Source organism: Barbus barbus, assembly GCF_936440315.1.
Source record: "Barbus barbus genome assembly, chromosome: 10".
Taxonomy (NCBI): domain Eukaryota; kingdom Metazoa; phylum Chordata; class Actinopteri; order Cypriniformes; family Cyprinidae; genus Barbus; species Barbus barbus.
The window spans coordinates 2192043-2216672 of NC_136738.1; the positions used below are offsets into that span (position 1 = coordinate 2192043).

At 38.4% G+C, this 24630-nt stretch overlaps 2 protein-coding genes across 3 annotated transcripts in view; both read left to right on the forward strand.

Moving 5' to 3' along the window:
• The window catches only part of bmpr2b (bone morphogenetic protein receptor, type II b (serine/threonine kinase)), a 74110-nt gene extending 55945 nt beyond the window's left edge, over positions 1-18165 (forward strand). The window contains exons 7-13 of the mRNA XM_079427168.1: positions 5361-5475; positions 9008-9168; positions 9349-9496; positions 10032-10168; positions 10654-10826; positions 11806-13109; positions 15025-18165. Coding sequence (XP_079283294.1) covers positions 5361-5475; positions 9008-9168; positions 9349-9496; positions 10032-10168; positions 10654-10826; positions 11806-13109; positions 15025-15317 — 2331 coding nt within the window. The 3' untranslated portion in view covers positions 15318-18165. The remainder of the gene's footprint in view (positions 1-5360; positions 5476-9007; positions 9169-9348; positions 9497-10031; positions 10169-10653; positions 10827-11805; positions 13110-15024) is intronic.
• A 791-nt stretch (positions 18166-18956) lies between these two features.
• Positions 18957-24630, forward strand: part of fam117bb (family with sequence similarity 117 member Bb) — a 36194-nt gene continuing 30520 nt past the window's right edge. Inside the window, exon 1 of one of the 2 annotated variants that reach the window (XM_079426984.1) lies at positions 18957-19779. In XM_079426984.1, coding sequence (XP_079283110.1) covers positions 19149-19779 — 631 coding nt within the window. In that variant the 5' untranslated portion in view covers positions 18957-19148. The remainder of the gene's footprint in view (positions 19780-24630) is intronic. The other variant, XM_079426985.1, reaches the window with a different exon arrangement.

The window sequence follows — 24630 nt, forward strand, 5'->3', positions numbered from 1 at the left end:
TTATTTATTTTGTTAAGTGGCAATTTAAATCTTTCTTTAGATATATTTATCATGTCTGTAAGGCATGTATTTCGGTTCATTTTTGTGAACGAACGGCAGTCGCGCATCACAGATCAGATTTAATTTATCATCTGAGGAGAGTTGAGTCGAGCTGACTGACAAGAGTGAGGTGAAAAAGACAAGACGATGACAGAACAGTTTCAAAACGAAATGTAAAAGCGCCTGTTTTAAAAATATTTTTGGATTTTGAAAAGCCTGTTGACCTGCCATTTATCTAAGGTGATATTGGAAGGACTCTATTTATTTATTTATTTTTTAAACATTCGTTTCTCATTTAGCCTATTTGGTTCCACAGTATTTGCAGATTTTTATTTTATTTAAACTGTGATATTTTTCCCATTATTTTACATCAAGGTGTATGCAGTCCGTGCCTCAAAACTTCCCATCTCACTAATAAATGTTCTACGTTTTATAATTTTTACTGATTTTCAGTTTTGTATAGGCCTACCATGCATATTTAAAATTTGCAAGTTATCTGTTATTTTATATTAGGCATATAGCATGGCGCATTTTTATTCGTTTTGTTAATAAAAGTTAGCTATATGTTCTGTGTTGTATTTTGTTGTTGCTTGAATTGAATTCAAGCAATTGATGCCGAATTGCTGTTAATTTAAAAGTGAAAATAAAATACGCACGGTGCTTTTACAAGCTATTTAAGCAAAGGAAAGTGAGAAAACTCAAGCCAACTAAAAACAAACAGCTGCTTGACGCCGAATTGCCACTAATTTGAAAGTGAAAATAAAACGCGAACAGAGCTTACAAGATATTTAAAACCGAAGGAAAACGAGGAAAAGAGAGAAGACTCAAATGACGTCCACCCCCCATCCACCGAGGTTGATACCGGTAAGGTGTTGACACACGTCGATTAACCAGTGGGAAAATTTCCTCACTGTCACAACCCTACTTGATGCCTTTTTTCCTCCTTTCGGAATCCTTGCTGAACACGCGTTGGAAATAGCAATGGCATTGTCCTCCTCTGCCACCGATTAAAAACTTCCAGACCGGCGAAGACATGTTCGCAAATGATGACAAAATGAGCACAACACATGCTGAGAGTCACTGCAGTTTAAAGCTGCAATCACTTGCACTCGGATAGAAGATGAATCTCAGATAAATCAGACTGATTGATTGATTTACCAGCAAGCATACTTTATCGGATCTAGTTATCGGATTTAATATATTTTAATCGGAGCAATAAAAATGACGTCATTTTCTCTCATATCGGTCGATAATTTATCGGTGCGATTAAATATTGTGCATCCCTAATTTTCACAAATGAACTCAACTATGAATTTTGAAGCCTAAATACAATTGCAAAATACAATACAAAGTAAAAAGCTTAAGTTAGGCCATATATTGCATAGTTTGAGTTAGAATAGTTTATTGTTAGCAACTGGCGTTTACAACATGTAAAAGCTTTTAAAAATCACAAGTGAGATATTGCTAATGTATTTTATGTCATGCAACAAAACATGAAAATATATTATGCTTGTGTTAACATTAAAACGTTGACTTCAGGATGATGGAACTGGAAGTTCAAAAATGCTAACTTGGTTTTGGGTTTTAGGACTCATTCCTGCAGCACTTTATAGCACTGTATTTAAATTAAGTCATTGTCGCTTTTTTTTTAAACACAAACATGCTTCCTTTCTTTGTAAAGTATAGCATGATTCTTCTTTAGAAAACTTCCTAACACTGCATTAAAATGACCTGGGGAAAAAGCAGTAAAATGCATTTTACTTAAGATATTTATTTACATTTTTATTGACCACAGCAACAGTTACACATGAATATTACTCATCAAATGAGTGTTATACATAACCACGCATATATGCAAAGTTGAGTGCACTTTCAGCTTTTTAAATGGTCAATATGGTTGTCTGGATTGCATTGGTGTGAAGCGATACTTTACTGGGAATGTAAAGCATGTCAGATTGCAGTAGTCTGTTGCATCCTTGACAACCTCGCACTCAGAACCAGCCTTCAAGTTGAGAAATTACGAAGTTGCAAATTTCATTTAAAACAAAGGCCGTTTTGTGCCATTATCGGTCTTATTTAGGCATGTTTATGCTATCTAATTTGCGTAATTCCTTTAATCGGGTGCTAAAACAAGGCAAACCACATGCAAATAAACAGACTTATCAATGGACACAATTCAATCTTAGTCATTCCCCCCGCAGCTTTCAGAACTCACACAAAACATGCACAATGATAATAGCCCAGCATTCTTTGCAACATGTTTTCCTGTGCATTCCTGTCTGACATGTTGTAACTCGCAGGTTTGTCTGTGAGCGGCCCTGTTCTACCCGCCTGGGCCTTTTGAATGGCAGTGAGGAATGAGACACACCTTTATTGTGTCTGGCTGCAGACAGACAGACCGCTCTGTTGAGACATCGCTGTGTTTGCTCTTTCCCTGTTTCACTTCTGATGTATGAATTATATAATGAACTCATAGCCTAAAGCCAAAGTACAGGAAGAAGAACCCTTGTAGGTGAATGTTCGCTTCCTATTTAGACATGAATTGATGGTTTGCTTTAGGCTGGATCGAAGAACTTTCTGGATTATTCCATGTATGCTGTACCTTTTGACTTAAAATGATTATGTCTGAGTTGTAATTTAAGGAATTCAATTGCTATAAAAGCGTATACCAGACTTTCACACTCACTGTTTAAGGAGTGATTGGGAGTTAGCTAACTTGAGGGTTTCAACATGAAGTTATTTTTTAGAGTGAGACAAACCAACTAATAATTAACAGAATCCAGCCAATCATTTACTTGTTTTCCCTCTAAAAATAACATAACTTCCTGCAGGATATCATTACTGGCTTTAGTTAGTTTAGTTAAAGGAGACATATGAAAGTTGACTTTTTACATATTTAAGAGTTATAATCGGGTCCCCGGTGCATCTACTGACCCAGGAAACATGAAAAAGATTAACCTAGTCATTTTTGTTTTTTTCATGTCGAAACTGTTCTTTGGCTGCACTGATGAGCACAGAACACTATTTAGAGTCCCAGCCTCAGAGGAGACAAGTGCATTTAATTATTTAATTACTGTATATTACGCTGCTGCTACACAGATATAATACAAACATGCATTTTCTTTACCAGCTTTTTACCTTCACAGACATAACTGAATGTTTTTGTATATAACTCGTGAGGTTTTAGCATAAATAAATCATACAATAGAATGTCATTTGTAGCATGAATAGAAAAGCTAATTGAACTTTGCTTGCTTAGCAACATGTTAGTCAGACTTCAGTGAAATCAGTTATGAGTCAATTCTACCATGCACTTAACAAGATAAGCCGTTTTTGCTGTTTTGTGTGGCACATGTTCCTAAAAAGAGCTCTGAAACATCCCTCATAGGGTTCCATGTCAGTTAGGATATGCTGCCTATGTGGGCAGTAGACAGCAAAGCTGCACAGTAGGTTTTGGAGCAAAGTGTGTGTCTGTATCAGTCAGTGTTCTGTCTGTCACATGTCGTTACAAAGACGGTAAGCCTGGACCAGTGTCCGGAGATAGCATCATTTTCCCTGTCGCTATGGTAACATGAAGACTCCGGCAGGGCTTGAGGGAAAGCGATTGGCTTTTATGGCTCTGATGTACACTTACAGGTAGATAATCGTTCCTCTACCCAGAGCGCCCTGCAGTCTGTTAGTTTTCTCTTGCACCCCTCCATTAGATGACAGGTCAAAAATCTCTTTATCGGTCTTGTTATCGGTGCAGAGCAAATTCGCTATTATCAACATGCACTGCAAGGCTGCATAATTAATACATTTCTCAATTATTAGGGTAATTGTTTATTCTTAATTTTTTATTTTATATAAATATTTATTGATTTTAGTTATATTGTAACCATATTATAATATAACCTTATGTTAATCTTTTTTTGTTTTATTTTACAAAAAATATATATTTTATCAAAAATACTGTTGTTTAATTTATATTAGAATGATATACTATTTAATAGTAATAATAGCATTATATACTATTATAATTATATACTATATCATAATATTAAATTTTTTTAAAATATTTGTTGATTTTAGTTTTAGTTGTATTTTATTTTGTTGATTTTATAAAAAATATTTGTTTTCTGTTTTACTTATATTGTAACCAAATCATAATACTATCTTATTTATCTGTTATATTGTAACCATGTTACAATATTACCATATATGACTCTTTTTTATTTTATTTTACAAAAAAATAATAATTTATAACTATATTATAATATTCAATTTAAAAATACATTTATTGTTGATTTTAGTTTATTTGTAACCATATTTAATTACCTTATTTTGTTAATTGTATAAAACGATTGATCTGTTTTACTTTTCTAATCTTATGTTTTATTATCTTATTTACATTTAAATATTTGTTTTGTGCAGGACAACTGCATGCCAGGTTCTTTAGTTTAGAAATTAGAAATGCAACAACACCTGTATTCTAGACTAATAACTAATAATCATCAACAAACACATCTATGATATCTATAAGTGCAAAAAAAAAATGTTGCAAATATAATTTCAATGCAACAAGAGTAAACCAAAATTTAATTCTGTAATCATCAGTCGTATCAGCCACAATATGTGTATATATAATATAATATAATTTATTTTTTATTTATTTTTTCAGTCCTTTGTCGCATTATTTCAAGAGCTTGCCATCAGGACAGTGACCTTAGTGAGATTACAATTCAATATTAAACGCAGCATGCCACAGTGACAGTTAACTAATAAGCAACTATTTGCCCCACCTTTTGAATTGGCTCACAGTATGACAGTTATTGATATTTATACAACACACATAATTACATCCGCCTCTCTACAGCACTGCATGTACTGAATGTACAAAAGCTTCCTGTTGAACTAATTAAATCTAATCTACAGTATTACTTCAGTAGTTTAGTGCGGGAAAAGAATTCTCTGTTATGTACAGCACTGTTTGTTGATGCTAGTAGTTTTAATTGCATTGCCTAAATACCCCAGAGGCAATAATTAGTTGCAGGCAGCTTTACATTACAACTTTGTTGAAGCTCCAATTCATTATTCAAGAGCTGCATAAGCTTCATATCTTCTCTGCAGAGATTTGAAATGCTGATGTAAAAGCAATGAGTTGTGTGGGGAAAAAATGCAGTGTTAAAAGCACAATTCTTGTCTTCTACAAGCGAGATTTTACTGCTTCTGCGATAACTGCCATGTCTGTGTTCTTTTATGACCCTTCTAGTGGTGTGTTTGAGCAGTTACAGGCTGTGTGTGTGTGTGTGCTAGTTTATCTGTACTGTGTCTGTTTGTAGGGCTCTCTGTGTCGCTACCTGAGTCTGCACACGCTGGACTGGGTGAGCTGCTGTCGTCTGGCACATTCGGTGACGAGAGGACTGGCCTACCTGCACACCGAGCTGCTGAGAGGAGGTGAGGGTCACCTCTGCATCTGTGCACACACACATCCTTCACTCTCTAGCTCTGTCTTTGTTTTTCACCAGCTCAAGGTATATTTGGCTGCCCATTCGAAGGAATGAAGCCTTGTTGCTTGATAACTGATATGTGTTTAGAGGTTTAATTGGGTCATTTTGTGAAACAAGATATTGTATTTAATGAGACAAAATGCAGTGTGTAACTAGACTTATTTTACGGTCCAATTCTCACTATTAACAAACAATTAGGTATATCTTTCGCCCTAATTAGCTGCGTATTAATACTTAATAAGGTAGTTGTTAAGTTTAGGTATTGGATAGGATTAGGGATATGATATATGGTTATGAAGAATGTGATTTATGAGTACTAATACACAGCCAATATGTTAGTTATAGACAAACAACTAGTTAATAGTGAGAACTAGTCCTGATACTAAAGTGTGACTGATTTTATCTATTGGGAATTAATTGAGTAAAACAAAACACACTACCCTTCAAGAGAATTCAGTAAGAATTGTATTACTTTTATTTATTTTACTTTTATTCAGCAGTCATGCAGGGAGAGATCCAGCCAGACGACGTCTTTCCGTAAAATTGCAGTTTATTTAAAAAAAAATTACAGTGATAATTACAGATGAGAAAAATGAAATATTAAAATTAAAGGAAAAGATAAAAAATGAATACAAAATCCAAACTGAGTGTATCCTACTAAAATTCTAAGAGAGTGGTCTAAAATATAAGTATATAAGTATTATATACTTACTAAAAAATATAAGTATTTATTACAAATATTTCTTTCAAATAAATGCAGTTTTGTAAATCATTAATTTGTAAGTCGCTTTGGATAAAAGTGTCAGATAAATTAATAAATGTAAATGTTTTTACCTTTCTGTTCATCAAGAATCCTGAAAAAATGGTTTCCAAAAATATCAGCATATTAGAATGACTTCTGAAGGATCCTGTGACACTGAAGACTGGATTATGATGCTGAAAATTCAGCTTTGTCATCATAGGAATAAATTACGGGAACACTTATTCACACGTCAATAAATTCCTAATTTGCTGCTTATTAATAGTTAGTAAGTTAGTTGTTAAGTTTAAGTATCGGGTAGGATTAAGGATGTAGAATAAGACATTAACGTGCTTAATTAGTACTAATAAATGGCTAATATTCTAGTAATATGCATGCTAATAAGCAACTAGTATAGAGACCCTAAAATAAAGTGTTACCTAAATTACATTTTAAAGTATATTAAAATAGTAATAACATTTAACAATATTACAATTTTATTGCATTTTTGATCAAATAAATGCAGCCTTAGTGCATAAAAGAGACTTCTTTCAAAAACAAAAAAACTTGCCTCAAACCTTTCAACAGTAGCGTATATAAGATATCAATCCAAGAACATTGCACATTCTGCTAGTGGTGGCTGATTCACCACAGGTGTGATGGGCATATTAATTAGCAAAGTCTCATGGGAGAAATAAATCCTAACACAAGCCTTTTAAGTTTGGTACCAGTTTGAACAAATGAACATGAGTCATCTGACCGCTAGGAGACTTTAAAGATGATCACAGATTCATCGCTATTCAGAATTCCGTTAAAAGCTGTTTGATGTCTGACTTCAAATAAGAAGCAAGTAGTTATCTTTCCATTTTGGTGTCAACAGAGTTTGCTGTGAGTCTGATCGGCATATAATTTAGCAGAGGTCTGGTGGGAGATATAACTCATAACATACCCTGGAGGCTCAGATGTGTTCATAAGATATATGACACGCATTTCAACAAAGTCACACAGAAGAAAAATAGAGGCTGAATACAGTCTCGAGCAAGGTGAACGTTCTGTATGTGCTTTCTTCCACTTGTTTCTTCAGTGAATGGTTCTTGAGTGCTAGAGACACAACACTCTTATGCTTTCAGCTGCCTTATGCCTCCATAGCTCAGCAGGAATGTGTGTCTAACCACATGGGTTAAAAAAAGCTGTGCGAATCCACCCGAAGAGCCAGTTGACTGCTCTGCTGCGTCACATACTGTAGAAGCTGCCTTCTCTAATCTGCACATCTGGGTCAGACAGAATGTTTTCTGTAAGATGAATGAGACACTATTCATTTTTTACGATGTGTCTTTGTGTTTAACAGAGCGACGGCGTGTAGTTAAGAATGCCGTGTCGCTGGAGCTTCTTGGCTGGAAAAAGCTTCATAAATTAAAAAATTTGAAAAGTTTGAAATATGACGGTCGGTTACCCGAGACGTTTTCCACAGAAACTGGTTTTCATTTCAGCATGAAAACAAAGTGATCAGTGTTTTACTTTTTGGTCTAATTGAGTCTTTGGCTTGGCCTTAAAGGGCCAGCGTGCTGTGCAAAAGAGATAACACTTGGCTAATTTGTGTGTCGCGCTCCTCATGTTTCTCTGGGTGCTGCTGGAGCGTCGCCAGAGCTCTGTAGACAATCTGCAGCTCATCAGACCTCAAGTTCATTTCCCACTTGGCTGTCTCTGACCCTACCCTCATTACGAACTGTTCTCAGAGCAGCCGTTCACCAGCTTTCTGCGTATGTCGTCATTACGAGCTGATCTCCGTACAGTCGTGCTTCAGATTGCTCAGCCGCTGGCCTCATTACTGGCTGAACTTTAGAGCCAGACAGGCAGCATGTGTGCGGAGGATGGGGGAAGGACTGGGAGAGAGGGCATTCATCCTGAAACATCATGTGCTTCTCTCAGCGCCCTCTGCCGGCTGTGTTGTGCAAGCAGTTTGTAAAGACTTCTCAAAAACAATATGTGACCCTGGAGCACAAAACCAGTCGGAAGTCACACACAGGTATATTTGTCGCGATAGCATTGTATGGGTCAAAATGATCGATTTTTCTTTTATGCCAAAAATCATTAGGATATTAAGTAAAGATCATGTCTCATGAAAGTATTTTGTAAATTTCCTACAGTAAATATATCAAAACTTAATTTTTGATTAGTAATATGCATGGCTAAGGACTTCATTTGGACAACTTTAAAGGGGATTTTCTCAATATTTAGATTTTTTTTTTTTTTTTTGCACCCTCAGATTCCAGATTTTCAAATAGTATCTCGACCAGATATTGTCATGTCCTTACCAACCATACATCAATGGAAAGCTTATTTATTTAAAAATTGACCGTTATGACTGGTTTTGTGGTCACTTATGAGTTAAATCACTTTTAAAATTCACTAACTTAATTTGTCCACTAACAACTAGTCTATATGCATAAAATACCATTTTAACGTTTGGTGTTGGAAAGACTTTTTAATGATTTTAGTGACCCTAAGAGACTAATTTACAAAATATAAAAAAAAAAAACTTTGCAACTTTAATCTAAGGCTGCGTTTGATCAAAAATACAGTAAAAACAGTGAAATATTATTACAATTCATAATAAAGGCTTTCTATTTTAATCTATTTTAATATGTTTCTGTGATGGCAAAGCTGAATTTTCAACATCCAGTCTTTAGGTTAACTGTCTGTGACTCAAAACTCTTTTAACATGATCTTTCTGTTACAGATTTGTATAAACCTGCCATTTCACACCGGGATCTAAACAGCCGTAATGTTCTGGTGAAGAACGATGGCACGTGTGTGATCAGTGACTTTGGCCTGTCCATGAAACTGACGGGAAATCGCCTCGTACGGCCCGGTGAAGAGGAGAACGCCGCCATCAGTGAGGTCAGCCCATAAGCACTTCCTTGACTGGAATATTATTGTTAGCGCACATGACCCAGTTATTTGTTAGCGCACATGACCCAGTTATGGTCATGTTGGTAGTTGGAGGTGTCCTGAATTGCTGATCCAGACCCCACCATAAGTGCCTGCTTCCCCTCACACCTGTACTGCTCTGCTGTCTAGGTGGGCACAATCCGCTACATGGCGCCGGAAGTGCTGGAGGGAGCGGTGAACCTCAGGGACTGCGAGTCGGCTTTGAAACAGGTGGACATGTACGCCATCGGCCTCATCTACTGGGAGACCTTCATGAGATGCACTGACCTTTTTCCAGGTGAGGACCGGAGCTCTGCACAAACAGCAGCAAGGATGAATTATACTGCTGGCTAAGCAGAACGGGCTGCAGCATGTAACGTCAGGGAGTTTCAGGGGTGTTAAAATTAGGTTAAGACAAAATCATAGTCTTAATAACTAATTGTTTTGTAAATAAGAATGTCTGAAAAAGATACTAAACCCTTTTTAATGTCTTTTTAATATTTGATTTCAAAATAATATAATAATATTTAAAAATTATAGTAATATTTGAAAAAATAAAACACTTTTAAATAGTTCTTACTTCATCCCTCTCCAACAAATTGTCCATCTGGTTGGTGGGTATCTTGTTGAGAATCTTGACCCATCCCTAGGCTCTCAGTCCCTTAGGTCCATAACCACTAGCCTCCTACACCATTGGGTTACAACAAAGCCTGTGTTGTATCCTGTTCGTTATGTTCATGAAATATGAGTGTGCCTCATCTCATTGAGTATTTTTCAGTTAATTCTGGTGAGTGCAAGCCTCTACTGACTGACTTTCTTTTGTTTTTTTGAAGGGGAGGCAGTGCCAGATTACCAGATGGCCTTCCAGGCCGAGGCAGGGAACCACCCCTCCTTTGAGGACATGCAGGTGCTGGTGTCCAGAGAGAAACAGAGACCCAAGTTTCCAGAAGCCTGGAAGGAGAACAGCCTGGTGAGTCAGTGAGACAATCTCATTCTGTTCTTGTGACAGGAAGTGGTCAGATTATCAGCTGAAGCTCTTTCCCAGCTCTTCATTCACTTCAGTTAATACAGTTCTTTTTGTTGCTCTGTTATCCAAATCATATAACAGTGGAACAACATAGAAGACTTCTTACATTCTGTGCATTTTCACTCTCTCCGACCATGACGTCAGAGCCGGTTGATACTAGCCGACCAAGCTGTTAGTTTAATTTGATGAACCTGGTCAACCTAGGAAGTTTACTGGTTAGGCTAGTTAACCATCCTGTTGGAGACACCAGCACATTAGCACACATTATATGCTGGTCTTTTCGGTGTGTTTAAAACAGAATCTCAAGTGATTCAAACATGATGAAATCGAACATGGTGAGCACATGTGTAGTGGCAACCACCCACAAACGTAATGGCAGTAATTTATTATCTATGTGTTTTTGACACATTCACTCTCCTCGCTCCCAGGCCGTGCGCTCTCTGAAGGAGACTATGGAGGATTGCTGGGATCAGGATGCAGAGGCTCGTCTGACAGCGCAGTGTGCAGAAGAGCGTATGGCAGAGCTGCTGCTGATCTGGGAAAGAAACAAACCCGTCAGCCCCACCATCAATCCCATGAGCACAGCGCTGCAGAACGAGAGGTCTGACCACACCTCACACACTCACAGTCACTCCTGACCGGCTCATGAATAAATGAGGGGGACTTGTGCTTATTACACACTTAATTGCTCTTGACTGGGCTTTTTGTCATTTTATTTATTTATTTATTTTGCCATACTCTCAGCCTTTTCTAAATAATGTAAAGGATGTGTAAAAAAATTATCATTGAAACTTTGCCTGATGTCTTACATATTTTACTGAATTAGGTGTACTGAAAATATATTACTCACAGCAAAATCTTTAAACCAATAAATGTGAAGTACCAAAAAAAAAAAATCGAAAATTGTTTATATATTTTATTATTTTTAAATAAATATACATTATAATTCATAATGTATATAATAAGTAAAATGTACTGTAATGTTTACTGATATTTTTCTTTTTTACAAAATAATATCACAAATATTAATATACAAAATAAGGTTTGTATTAATATACAAAATAATTAATTCTTTAGGTTATATGTAAGCTATAAACAATTCGTAAAATATTAAAAATATTTATAATATATATATTTTTATTTTTTTTATACATATTATAATTCATAGATAATGTAGCTGGGTATAATAAGTGGGAAAATTTGCTGTCAGCCAGACTTCTTTTTTTATTTTTATTTTTGCAAAATAATATAATAAATAATAATATACAGAATATGACATAATAAGGGTCATTTATTCTTTAGGGTATATGTAAGACATAAACATTATTAGAATATTATATTGCATTTTACAAATTATGCTGTTATATAAAAAAAAAAACATTTTTATTTGGTTAATAGCCATGTACTAAGAGGGGATAATGTAATGTCAGCCAGCAAATATAACATAATAAACCCCTTTAGGGTCACTCTGGGTTTATTTTGTGATAATGACCTGTACATTTTCTCATATTTACAGGACCTTTAATTAAATGGACCATCTGTTCTCCATTTTGACCCCTGTTCTCTCTCTGTTCTTGTAGGAATCTCACCCACAGTCGCAGGACTCCCAAGGTGGGCTCTTATCCAGATTACTCTTCATCCTCTTACATCGAGGATCATGAGGGCATGGTGAAGAACCTCCCAGGCGACGTCTCCACGTCTGGCACATCTTCTGTGGGTGGCATGGGCGTTAGCGGTGGTGTGGCAGTGACAGGAGAGAAGAACAGAAACTCTATCAACTACGAAAGACAGCAGGCTCAGGCTCAAGCTCGGCTGCCAAGTCCAGAGACCAGCGGCACGAGTCTGTCCGCCACAACCACTACAACAGGCCTCACGCCCAGCACCATCATGACCACCATCTCTGAGTCAGGCCACTCGGAGGAAGCCGGAGCCGGGGGAAGTGTACCAGTGTGCCTTCAGCTCACAGAAGAGGACCTGGAGACCACCAAACTGGACCCCAAGGAGGTGGACAAGAACCTGAAAGAAAGCTCTGATGAGAACCTGATGGAGCATTCGCAGAAGCAGTTCAGCGCTCCTGACCCGCTCAGCTCAGGCAGCTCCAGCCTCTTGTACCCGCTGATCAAACTCGCCGCAGAAGTGACTGGAGGATCAGCAACTGGCAGCCAGGCCGATTTCGGGGTGGGTGGCAGTGGAATGGGCGACACTCCTACAGCCATGTTCCCTCTTCCCAAACAGCAGAATCTGCCCAAGCGGCCCACCAGCTTGCCCCTCAACACCAAAAACTCTGGCAGGGAGTCCTCGTCGTCACGGTTGAAGTTTGGCAAGCACAAGTCCAACCTGAAGCAGGTGGAGACGGGCGTAGCCAAGATGAACACTGTAGTGACAGTCGAGCCACACTTGGCCACTGTCACTAACAACGGGCCCACTGTCCGTAGCGGTGTTGGAGTGGTCGTTGTTAATGGATATGGTGGGGGCAGTGGCGCCGGCTCCTCTGATGCGTTTGGGAACACCAACCCAGTCGGGCCGCAAGGTGACGGTGCCGCACCTCTACTCCAGAGCCAGCTGAGTGGAGAAGACAGCCGCCTCAACATCAACATCAACTCCAGTCCCGATGAACATGAGCCTCTGTTGAGGAGAGAGCAGCCAGCGGCACGCGATCACTCCGGTTGCACCAACTCCAATAACAACAACAGCAACATCCACACAACCGCCACGATTCGTAACTTCCCTCGTGTAGACGCCCAGATGGAGACATCAACCTGCCCTCCGGGGGCACCAGATGCAAGGGATGATGGGGTTCCTCTGAGACAGCATAAGCCCAGGAGACCCGAGCGGCCAAACTCACTGGACCTGTCAGCAACTTCCCAGGATTCTTCTCTTCTGGGTAAGATCAGTTTTAGTTTGGACCTGAAGTCAATAGGTTTTGGAATGCAAGAAATGCCTAGATAACATTATAAGGTGTCATAGGTGCTCTCCAATGCAAATGCTGTTCCAAAATATTCAGCAAGGATGCATTAAATTGATCAAAGGTACAGTAAAGACATTTATTACTTCACAAAAAATATATGACCCTGGACCACAAAACCAGTCATAGGGGTCAATTTGACATTGATATTTATACATCTCATAGCTGAATAAATATGCTTTTTATTGATGTATGGTTTATGATAGGACAATATTTGGCTGAGATACAACTATTTGAAAATCTGGAATCTGAGGGTGCAAAAAAATCCAAATATTGAGAAAATCTCCTTTAAAGTTGTTCAAATGAAGTTCTTAGCGATGCATATTACTAATCAAAAATTAAGTTATGATATGTTTACAGTAGGACATTTACAAAATATCTTCATGGAACATGATTTTTACTTAATATCCTAAAGATTTTTGGCATAAAAGAAAAATCGTGCTATACCCATGCTACTTATGACTGGTTTTGTGCTCCAGGGTCACATTTTTATTTCAAATAAATTGCTGTTCTTCAGAACTTTGTTCATCAAAAGAATTCTGAAAAACAAAAAAGTTTTCACAAAAATATGATGCAGCACAACTGTTTTCAACATCGATAATAATAATAAATCTTTCTTTAGCACCAAATTCGAATGATTTCTGAAGGATCATGTGACGCTGAAGACTGGAGTAATGATGCAGTGCAGTTTAATGAGCATAAGATAGTAACATTAAAACACCTTGCTGACCCAAACATTTATTTTATCAAACACATATTTTGAACTATTGTTACAATTTAACAAACAATGTTGAACAGTTCAATTTTTAATGTCTCTTTTGATCAATTTAATGCATGTTTTTTAAATAAAAGTATTAATTTCTTTAGAAATTTTACTGACCCCAATTATTGAACAATGCCTTAATGTAATCCTGCTGTTCATATAGGTTCAATCAGAACATATTAATTTGAACAATTAGTGATATTGCAAGTTTTCCTTTTACGTGCTAAATTATTGAAATTCACCATTAATTAAATGTAATATAGATTAGTTGAGCATAGATGAAGTGTTATTTTATGGAAAGCTGTATTTCCAGTGAAATAAGTAAATCGCCATTGGTATGCCTGTACCAGCCGACCTGTGCTGTTATGAGTTTGGAGAGCGTCTCAGACCATCCCTGATGAACAGCGTCCCCAGGAGCAGGGTGGAGGAGCCGGTGTGTGCGTTAGGCTGGCTGCAAACAATAACCACCCAAAAAAGGACGCCAGGCTGTTTTCCCATCTGAGCTCACTATAGCCTGCTTTGCCCAGATAATCAACAGCACACCTCCTCAAAAGTTAAACATTTTGTAGAAAAAAGGATGAGTGGCTAGTCATGCTTTCTCTCCCACTTTCCTGCTCTTTGTGGTGGAGTGTTTAGATGTTGAGAAGGAAGGAAATTCCACTGGATTGATAAGAATCCAGAAAACGTTTGGCCTCAGTTGGCAGCGGCGATAAAGAGTGATGCTAACAGACAGAAGCGAGCGTCCGACTCTGTTATCCCTGGAGTAGACGCTAAACTGGAAGACGAAAAAAAACGAGAGTCACACTGTCCACGTGTTTACATTGCGCACGCGGAGACATGAACCGCTCGAACCCGGTGATTCAGACTGGAGCGCACACTGAGAGAGTTAGTGTGGGAAAGGTCAACCGCAAATTTAAGTGTGCTGAAACACTACTCTCTTGTGCTTCACAGGGCGGGATGTTTGGAGCAGCTCTGCTAGTGTTCCCAATAGACACATTGCAACACACACAACTGTTTTTCATTGTCGTATCAAGGATGTTTGTTAAAACGTGACCTCCTTTTCTGTTTTAGATGAGGTCGAGTCACAAGAGGGAAAAGCCGGATCGGCCGACAAGATTAAGAAGCGTGTGAAGACCCCTTATTCTTTGAAAAGGTGGCGTCCTTCTACATGGGTCGTCTCTACAGAAACGCTGGATGGAGAGGTGAATAACAACGGGCTCAGCCAGCAGACGGGGACGGCAGCGACTGGAGGTGCTCACCCAAGTTCTGGCCAATCAAAATCCAGCATCGCTGTGTTTCTGGTCAGCGGTGGAACGGCGACCGCCACTCTAACCTCCGACCCGCCAGATATGACCCGCCTGTGAATTCGCATCTCCGCTTTTCCACGAGGACGAGCCCCGATCAGACTTTGAACACAGGAGGGGGTTCATCTATGCTATCATGCTCCAAGAACGTGCTTCCAAAAACGTTTTTGGAAAGCAGACTCTTGAAGGGACGTAATTTGGCAAGCACTTAACTTGTTTTGAAGAAATCGCTTTAAACCGAACCCAGCTATGCAGCAACATTGGCATAAAATGCTTCCATTTGTTCTTGTTGTTTCGTTTGTATGGTTGTTCTTTCATGTGTTGCACTTTTTTGTAAGTAATCTTAATCACAAACCCTCCGACCATGTTCAAGACTGGTCTTAAAACTGAAAAACGTAAATGACAATGTGTTGATTTAACAATCATAATAAATTATGTGCATCTAAAGAAAAGAAAGAAAAAAAGACAGGGTTGACTGCAACTCTAATACCGTTTAACCTACAGTACATTCACATGTTTTATATTTGTTGTATGTATCTGTGTACTCGGTTTTTTTTGTATAATATTTTGAAATGTGCAATAGACTTTAGCTTTGAGGTGCTCCATAAGACAATTTCATTTTGCTACGTGTTTTATGCCGCTTTTGTTTGTTTCTTGTCTTTAGTTTAATATCTTGAAGCACTGCACTTAGCAGTGGCAATCCTGTGTCCATTCGGCCACCCCGACTGCATCGAAACGTCATGCAAATGACAATCCGACACCTTTTCACCAATCCCATCACTCTTGAAAAGGGAAGTAAACAGAAAATCTTGGGGTGTTTGCTTTGATTACGGGACGACTTCTCATAAGCTTCAACGAGGACAGTAGGTTTTTTCTGTTACACTACAAGTCAGGCATCAACCTGGACTGTTTGCTGGCAATCATGCTTTCTGAAGACACTGAATAATCAAGTCCGTCTCTGCACATGCTCAGTGCAGTTTTACCTCTGTGAGAGTGTATGTATGGGTCTACTTCTGCTTTACTGAGCTCCTCGGATCACTGCTGAAAAGGCATCAGTCAAACAATACTTTCCACTTCCCATCTCTGCCAGGACAGTGGATGTTGCTCCATGTGCTTCAGAAAGCAAACACACACGCATATACGTACATACGCCATGAACAAAATATATACAGTATGTACAGACTGAAGCTCACAGCTACTTTAGTTTGGTTTTAGCCTCTGTTAAAATAAGCTGACATGATGGTGTACAATAAGAAATCGTGATTTTATCCATTTTAGCTGTTTCTGAAGTTATTTTTTTCTCTTTATTTTTTTAAATGTTTAATTTATGTAGTACCCAGGGCCATCTTCATCCTCTGGGTTTATTATTCTCATGAAATCGGATCGGTAAGTTGTTTATAATCATGTAAATTTATCTTATTTCAATGATACTTTCAATCAAATACATCAGAAATGCATGTAGTTTTTTCGTACAATCGAGGAGGGATTTCCTTTTTTTTTGGTGCCACTAGAAATACAGTAATGTTTAAGTGCCGCTTCTCATTTTGAAGTCATCTACACTTTGAGAGCAGTTGATGTTTTTACCAGCCATAACATGGGCCTCGTTTTTTATCCTACAACTGCTGCCTTTGGTGGAAAACTGTGGACACGAGCCATTCAAATAATTACATAGTGATGAGGAAAATTCCCTCATATAGCAAGGCCCTGCTTTGCTTGAAACACCAGGAAAAACGAAGATAGCACACGTTTGATTAGAGAGCCCTTGTTGTGTTTATATGCGTTTTCCATGAGTGGGGATTAACCATGATTTGGCACTAGCCAGCATTATCTTTGGACTTTGTCCATTCCAGAGCGGGGAACTATCAAAAAGTCATCTGATTTTTCCCTTCCACTGGCTCTTACTGTCGGAAAACAAGAGGATGCAGTGCAGTTTAGTTTCTCAAGCCCTCTTTTCTGAACCAATCAGCGCTTCAGTCTGACTTTGTATATGTTTGTAATATAGGTTATCCTCTGTGGTGTAAATATATATACGGTCCATTTGTATGCACATATACAGACTCTTCATCTGTTGCTTTGGGACCAAGAACAACGCTAAATCACTGTGAGATTTATCTGAAGATAAACACAGTAACGTCAGACTGTTCTGTGAATGCTGGAGAAGATTGTGAACTGAAAGGAGGAATAATAGCCTAATAAGAGTCAAAACAAATCTCCAGTGCTAATTTGACTAAAATGAACAAACGTTTATGATTTAGACCAAAGCGTTGAAGCTAAATCGTTGTTGAAGTCATTGGAAGTGTAGTTTGTTGAGGAGGACTGTCCATCTGCTACATGTTAATAATGCAAGATGTTTACACCAGAGCCTTTGTCCAGTTTTACAGCACGCTGTTGAATACCGAATCATTTACAGATACGACATGCCTTGTTTATTCTTGAAGCAGGCCTTGAGAAGTCAGACTTTTTTAATTCAGTCGAGTTGCAGGAATGTTTTAACTAAACCAAGTTGAGTTTAAAATGAATCGGTTACTGTAACCTACATTGATTGGAACTCATTACAAAATGACAAATGGCTAACAATGTGTCCCCTATAACAAACTATGAGTATCAGCTGAATTTCAGGGTGTGTATGAGTGAATGAATGAAGGGTCTGTGTTGACAAGCTGCTCTTTTGAGTTCATTTTGAATCTGAAGTCTTCATTTGGCCCCTGCATAGATGGATGTTTAAAAAAGACACTGACATGTTTTCTATTACAGCTTGTAAAGTAAGCACTTTGAGAAAAAGAACAAATGATAACTCATGCTTTTAGTCTATTCAGAAAAAAGTTTTAAAATGCCATTTAGAAAATAAAGCTTGCTGTACAACCCTGCATTACTCAGTTTATTAAAGATTATATTAATGAAAACCTGTATATGACGTTTGCTTATTTCTTTCCTTTTAACTGGTACAAAATGTATCACTTCTGGAATCGTTTATAAACCACTTCCTCTGTAAAAATAAATAAAAGTTTAATTTTATTAAATGGCCACATGAGGGTGGTAAAGGTAAATGACCAAAAGCCTGTGTCCCCGCGACAGTTTCCATTCAAAAAACAGTGCAAATCATTTAGATAAAAGTTGAACTTTCTTTGCTGTGTGCACGCATACAGTGATTTTATCTAATTAATCTGGTGTCTAAACACACACACACACACACACACACACACACACACACACATAAATAACATGGTATTAGTGAGCACGTGTGACTTACTCATCATAAAGAAACGATCTGTAGCCTTTACAATAACAAAAGGATCAGAACAGAGTGAAAGCTGAATGAAAACATGCAAAGTAACAACTTATTTTCACAAGTTGTGGGAAAAGGGAATGATAATTGAATATCGATTTATCATACTTTAGTTTTTTCACAAATGTAACCACTGACTATGATTTATGAGACAGAAAATACATGAATAATAGACCTTAGTGTATTTTTAAACACCGATTGTATCAAATAGTAGTGGTCACACACACACACACACATAAGATAAATACAAATTCCTGTAAAAATCATAACTATCGTCTTTGCTAAAGTTTTCCTCTGCGTGCATTGTAATCAACTTTACGGAATCAAAGAATCCACTTCCTAGCCAATCAGAAGTTGAGAGGGCTGAGCGCACAGCCAATCAGAAGTTGAGAGGGCTGAGCGCACAGCCAATCAGAGTGGAAGAGGCAGAGCTCCGGATCGAGTGGCTCTGATCTCTCTCAGTTTACTGGAGCTCGCGTGACGGATCTGCTGCGCCGGTCAGAGAGCAGAAAACACACTTTTCATGGAGTGACAAGAGCACTAACCACCTCAGACAGCCTTAAACGTACGATTAAAGTGTTTATGCCGAGTTCTGTGTCAACGAAATGTCTCAAAGAGTTCGCAAAAACGGATCTCCGACGTCTAACTGCAGCGGAGCGACCGCGGGAAGCCCGAGCGCATCCCCGGGGATCAGCGCCGCTGGAGTGGGTTTACTGGGTCGCCTGCTGCCCATGAAAGCCACGGTGCCCTTCCAGCTGAAAACGCAGACACAGCACCCTCTACAGTCACGGACAGTCCTCTCCTCCACCGGTAACGGTAAATGCCACAGCAGCGGAACCCACAGCCGGAGCCCCACGCGGTCCCTCTCCTCCGGTGCCTCAAACGTTTCTGCAGCCACTTCCTCTGCGACGTGCTCACAGTTCATCGCCGCTCCCTCCTCATCTCCAGCATCTTCATCCTCATCGAGAACTAGTCCCATTATCGCTGTGCACGCGTCAAACCCCAGAGCGTCCCACGCGCAGGTACCTGTGCCACCCTCTCCATCATCACCGTACACAGGTGTGCACCTGAGCCCCTCCCAGCAGATCAGCTGCAGCTCGGACACTTCAGCCCTTACCTCTAACTTATCAGCCTCTCCGTCTTCCTCCTCGTCGCACAGGGCCAAACCCCTCCAGACCCCTGAACATGACAGACTGTCTCCGGAGAGGCTCAGTCCCAGCTCACCTGTCTGCACAGGTAAATCTACAGTCTAAAGCAGTTGATTTGATATGAGGCCTGATGTTTATATGAAGTCACTGTGGTAACTTGTAAACACACAGTCCATGTGGTTTGTGGGGGTTGCATCCGCTTTAGGAAACTTTCTAAAAGTTTCACAGTTAACCCATTGACAAAGTTATTAGCCAAATAATGTCACTGTCTTTAAGATGCAACAGAAGCTCGTGAGGCTCACTGCATTACAACACGTCAAATGATTTAGAACAGTAATTATGACAAACCTGCTCATTTAATACAATCTGGGAGATTAATCAACCACAATTAATTTTCTGAAAACTAAAGTTTTTGAACAATTTAATTGTTACACTGTTTTTATACAGAAAAATGTAGACAATCCATCCTTCGTAACTCATTTTATTTTTATACATGAAAATAATTTTTATTTAATTCATGACAATTAAATAATTTAATTAATCTGTCTAATGCAGGGCTGTCCAGACTCGATCCTGGAGGGCCGGTGTCCTGCAGAGTTTAGCTCCAACCCTAATTAAACACACCTGAAGCAGCTAATCAAGCTCTTACTGGAAGCTTCCATGCAGGTGTGTTCAGGCAAGCTGGAGCTGAACTCTGCAGGACACCGGCCCTCCAGGATTGAGTTTGGACAGCCCTGGTCTCATGTAATCTCATTAATATTTAATAAAATAACAATTAAATACATGTAAAAAATTCTTTAATCCTTTATAATTCAATCTTTATGTATTAAAGTAAACTTTATTTTAATACATAAAAATTTAATACATTTACAAAATTAAATACAAATGCAAAATCATTTGATTCATCCTGTAGCACCCTGAACTTTTTTAAGGCCCCCTATTGTTGGTCCCATAGGTATATATAATTTATTTTACCAGGATTGAGATGCAAAATCTCTTCTTCCAGGGAGTCCTGGCCAATATAGATATAGAATAATAGACACATTGGTTGCTGGGAGCACATGATAAATGGTGAACGTAATGCTTTAGTAACATTAAGAGGCCGTTAACAAACATTATGGGCACATGTGTAGCCCAGTCAACTAAATATGTTTTTTATGAGCTAAAGGTGAATTTGTTGACGCATAAATGGTGTCAGTGACACACCATTAAATGGATGAGTTGGTGTATAATGAAGGCTAGTATGTGTCCAGCATGCATGGAAACTTCACAAAGCATCCCAGGATGCAACTCATGAAGCTGGTAGAATGCATTCAAATCGGTTTTGGTTTTATTTAATTTCCATGTATTTGTCTTTTGTATATTTTACAGTTTTGATGACTATTATTCAAAACTGCGGAAGAAGTAATAATGGATGAGTGTCTCCAAATGTTTGACTGTATACTTGAAGTTTCATGAATCGGGCTCTTTGAATTCTCACTAATGTATTGAATAACTAGTGATGTTTAAGCATTATATCAGGTAACAGGAATCTCTGGTGTTCGCTGCAGAGTATTTCATATGTCTCATTCATAAAATAGCTTGTGGGGAGCTGCTGAGAGAGGGCAGGTCTGGCCGCAGTGGTTTGAGTTTCCGCTTCAGAGGCTTTTCTCTGTTGCTGACTGGTAAGATTGCAAATGTTTGGTGGCCAGTCACTGGTTTGGCCCTTTGACTTTCTAAGGTTTATTTTGTGATCTGTTTGCCAGCAAGTGTTGCACTGCGCTTCGGTTACTGTAACTGTTTGAACTGGCATAATGACCAGTACCCCATATTTTCAGGAAAAAATGCCGTTTCCGCACAAAGGAGGTTTAAGGGAACACATTTACACACATTTTCCACTTTTTACTTGCATAGATTCAGTCAGTCGGGCCCAGAATCTGCTGCATTTTTTTAGGGCACGCTCACAAATTGTGTCTGACACACGAGGATTGTTTTTTTTTAACGCCAGCCCTATATATTGTAAAGTAATTGCTGGTTGAAATGTAAGCAGCCACTGATCATGATGTTATCTGCCCCCAAAAAAAGACACAAAGAGGGAAAGGTAGTGGTTGTTGGGTTGGGAGTGTCATTCTTTGTGTCTTGGCCGAGACCCAGCTCTCATTGTTTTACTAAATTACCCATGATTCTCTTGGAGCCTCCACAAACAGACTCTGAGGTCATGTGTATGTCTTAGTTATGTTTCTGATTTAGTCCAATAATCACATGATCTGTCTGAACGAGAGGAAAATGTATCTTGGTTCTACACTTCACTTTGGGTCAGAGATTCATATGCCTGTTGGAATGCCCTTGTGATTACTGTTTTTAGTCTCCTGAGCCATGCCTCCCCTTTTCACTGTATCCTACTGAAAACACTTCGCTCTGGTATGTCCAGTAATTTTCCAGATCACCAGACTTGCCTAAGATCCCATGAAAGCTGGAGCACATGAAAGGGACAGAAAAGAGATGGAGGAAATTGGGGAAAAAATAATCAGAGATATCTTGTCTAGCCATGTGCAAAATGATAAACATTATTTTTAACATTAAATAAAATTTTTCATATGCTGCGGGGTTGACCTGACCTTGATCAGATGCATTTTACGGAATTTTTACTTAGGACAAGGGATGTTAAAAATCTGGCTGATACCAGTAGTACAGTAATGATTTTCATGTAATGGCCAAGATAAATGGCTGATATTAAAATTCTATATTTTGTCTAAAATTTAAATAAAATATAAAACCACAATCAGTTGTTTAGATGTGTATTAAAGGGATAGTTCACCCAAAAATGAAAATGCTGTCATTAATTACTCCCCCTCATGTCGTTCCAAACCCGTAAGACCTTTGTTCATCTCCGGAACACAAATATATAAGATATTTTTGATGAAATCCCAGAGCTTGAAACTACCACATTCATGTCCCAGAAAGGTAGTAATGACATTGTTTAATTTACGAGAATATTTTTGTGTGCAAAGAAAACAAAAATGGTGGGTAATTAATGACCGAATTTTCTTTTTTGGGTGAACTATCCCTTTAAAATATCTTCATTTGTGTTTTGAAGAAGAATGAAAGTCTTATGGGTTTGGAACGGCATGAGTGTGCGTAAATGACAGAATTTTTATTTTTGCATGGACTAATCCTTTAATGATTGTACAATGATGGAAATAAAAGAGTAAAAAAAATGCACATTTAAATGTAGTGTGGGATTACAACATCATCTGTTTATTAAGAATAATTGAGACAAACGTACTGCTCATGGATGGTGCAGGATGTTTCAAAAAACTATGTGAGTCATGAAGCAATAGCCAAAGACATCCGTCTGCATGTGGATGAGTGTTAGAGGAACTTCTCAGAGAGAGGTTTGTCTTGCAACTGTTGTCGACTTCACTGGCAAACTAGTCGGTGTCTTTTTACATTATCCAGGTGTTTTTCTTTGAATGTATTCCTCAATGTTTCAGTTCATTGTTCTCAGGATTAAACGGCACCATTGCTCATAGCAGTGCAGCATTGCAACAAAGTTTATGCTGGTGTGTGTCTCAAAAGCTTTGCTCACGCTTTTGAAGATCTCCATGAGGATGTTATGTTCTTTTGCTCTTTGGCTGGGGGTTGGTTTAACAGGGCACACCCCCAGTCTTTTCAGAGAGGGGTAGGCAGGCTGGGACGAGACCAGGCAAAGAACACTATTAGGAGTCAGGTCACTATTACACCCTTTTATTTAAGCTGTAGGCCTTTCCTTCTGCTTGGGTTTGTCCATTGAGGAATTTCTGAGAAGGTGATTATCTGTATCTGTGCTGACTGAACTGTAGGCATAATCATGGTACTGTTGATTAATTGCAGTGATATTATTGTTTTGGTCTAGTCAAACTCGTTTTAGGAGGCAAAAGTCAAGAGCACAGACTTCCCAAGGATTCGACTCATGGGCCGCTGTGTTCATTATCAGCATGTGTGCTGGATCTGCTGAGCGAGGTGCAGAATAGACACAACACAAGAACCTACTGTGCATAGACAGGGACGATAAGAGAATTCATTGCTCAGTAGTGCATCATAGCATCTCTCATATGAGCCTATCAGAGATGAGATAACATCCCCGTGTGATAGTCTGTCCTCTGTGCACTATGCTTGTTTATGTGCATGCATGTGTATATACACACACACAAACTCATAAAGCTTTGTCAGTCGTTTAGGTGTAGATCAGTGCACTTTTAGGCCAGAAGCAAACACTACGCAAGAATGCAAACACAGATGTGAATGTTTGGCAAATGCACTGCAAGCGTGTGGTCCTGTTGTACATACTTGCCATGCATTCCTGCGTTACTGTGAAACCTCGGTACTCGAAGAGGTTTGATGTCTATGCCAGTTAACCTAAAATGTTATTAATGGAGACAAACCAAAATTATTATTTTGCCCTTACAATTTGCTAGTTATATTCGGTTCAAATTTTTGAGCTCAGTAAGATTTCTTTAAAGAAATAATTACTTTTATTCAGGAAGGATGCATTAAATTGATTAAAAGTGGCAGTGAAGACATTTGTAATGTTACAGAAGATTTCCATTTCAAATAAATGTTGTCCTTTTGAACTTTTAAATTTGAAGAATCCTTAATGTATCGCTGTTTCCACAAAAACGTTAAGCGGCACTACTGATTTCAATGCCGAATAATCATTATTATTAATTTTATTAATATTAGTATTTTCTTACCATATTTAAAGCGTATAATATTTTTGTTGTAATATTAAGATTTAGTTACCAATTTTCAAAAGCATCAGTAAAACCATTAGTAAATCTGATTTCTAATATATCTGATACTATATCTGATAATATATCTAATATATATATGTATCAAGAAAAAACGTACTAAGATTATTTTCAAACTATACCTTGACTTGCTGTTAAAGACATCTGTGTATGATAATGCTCACTAGAGC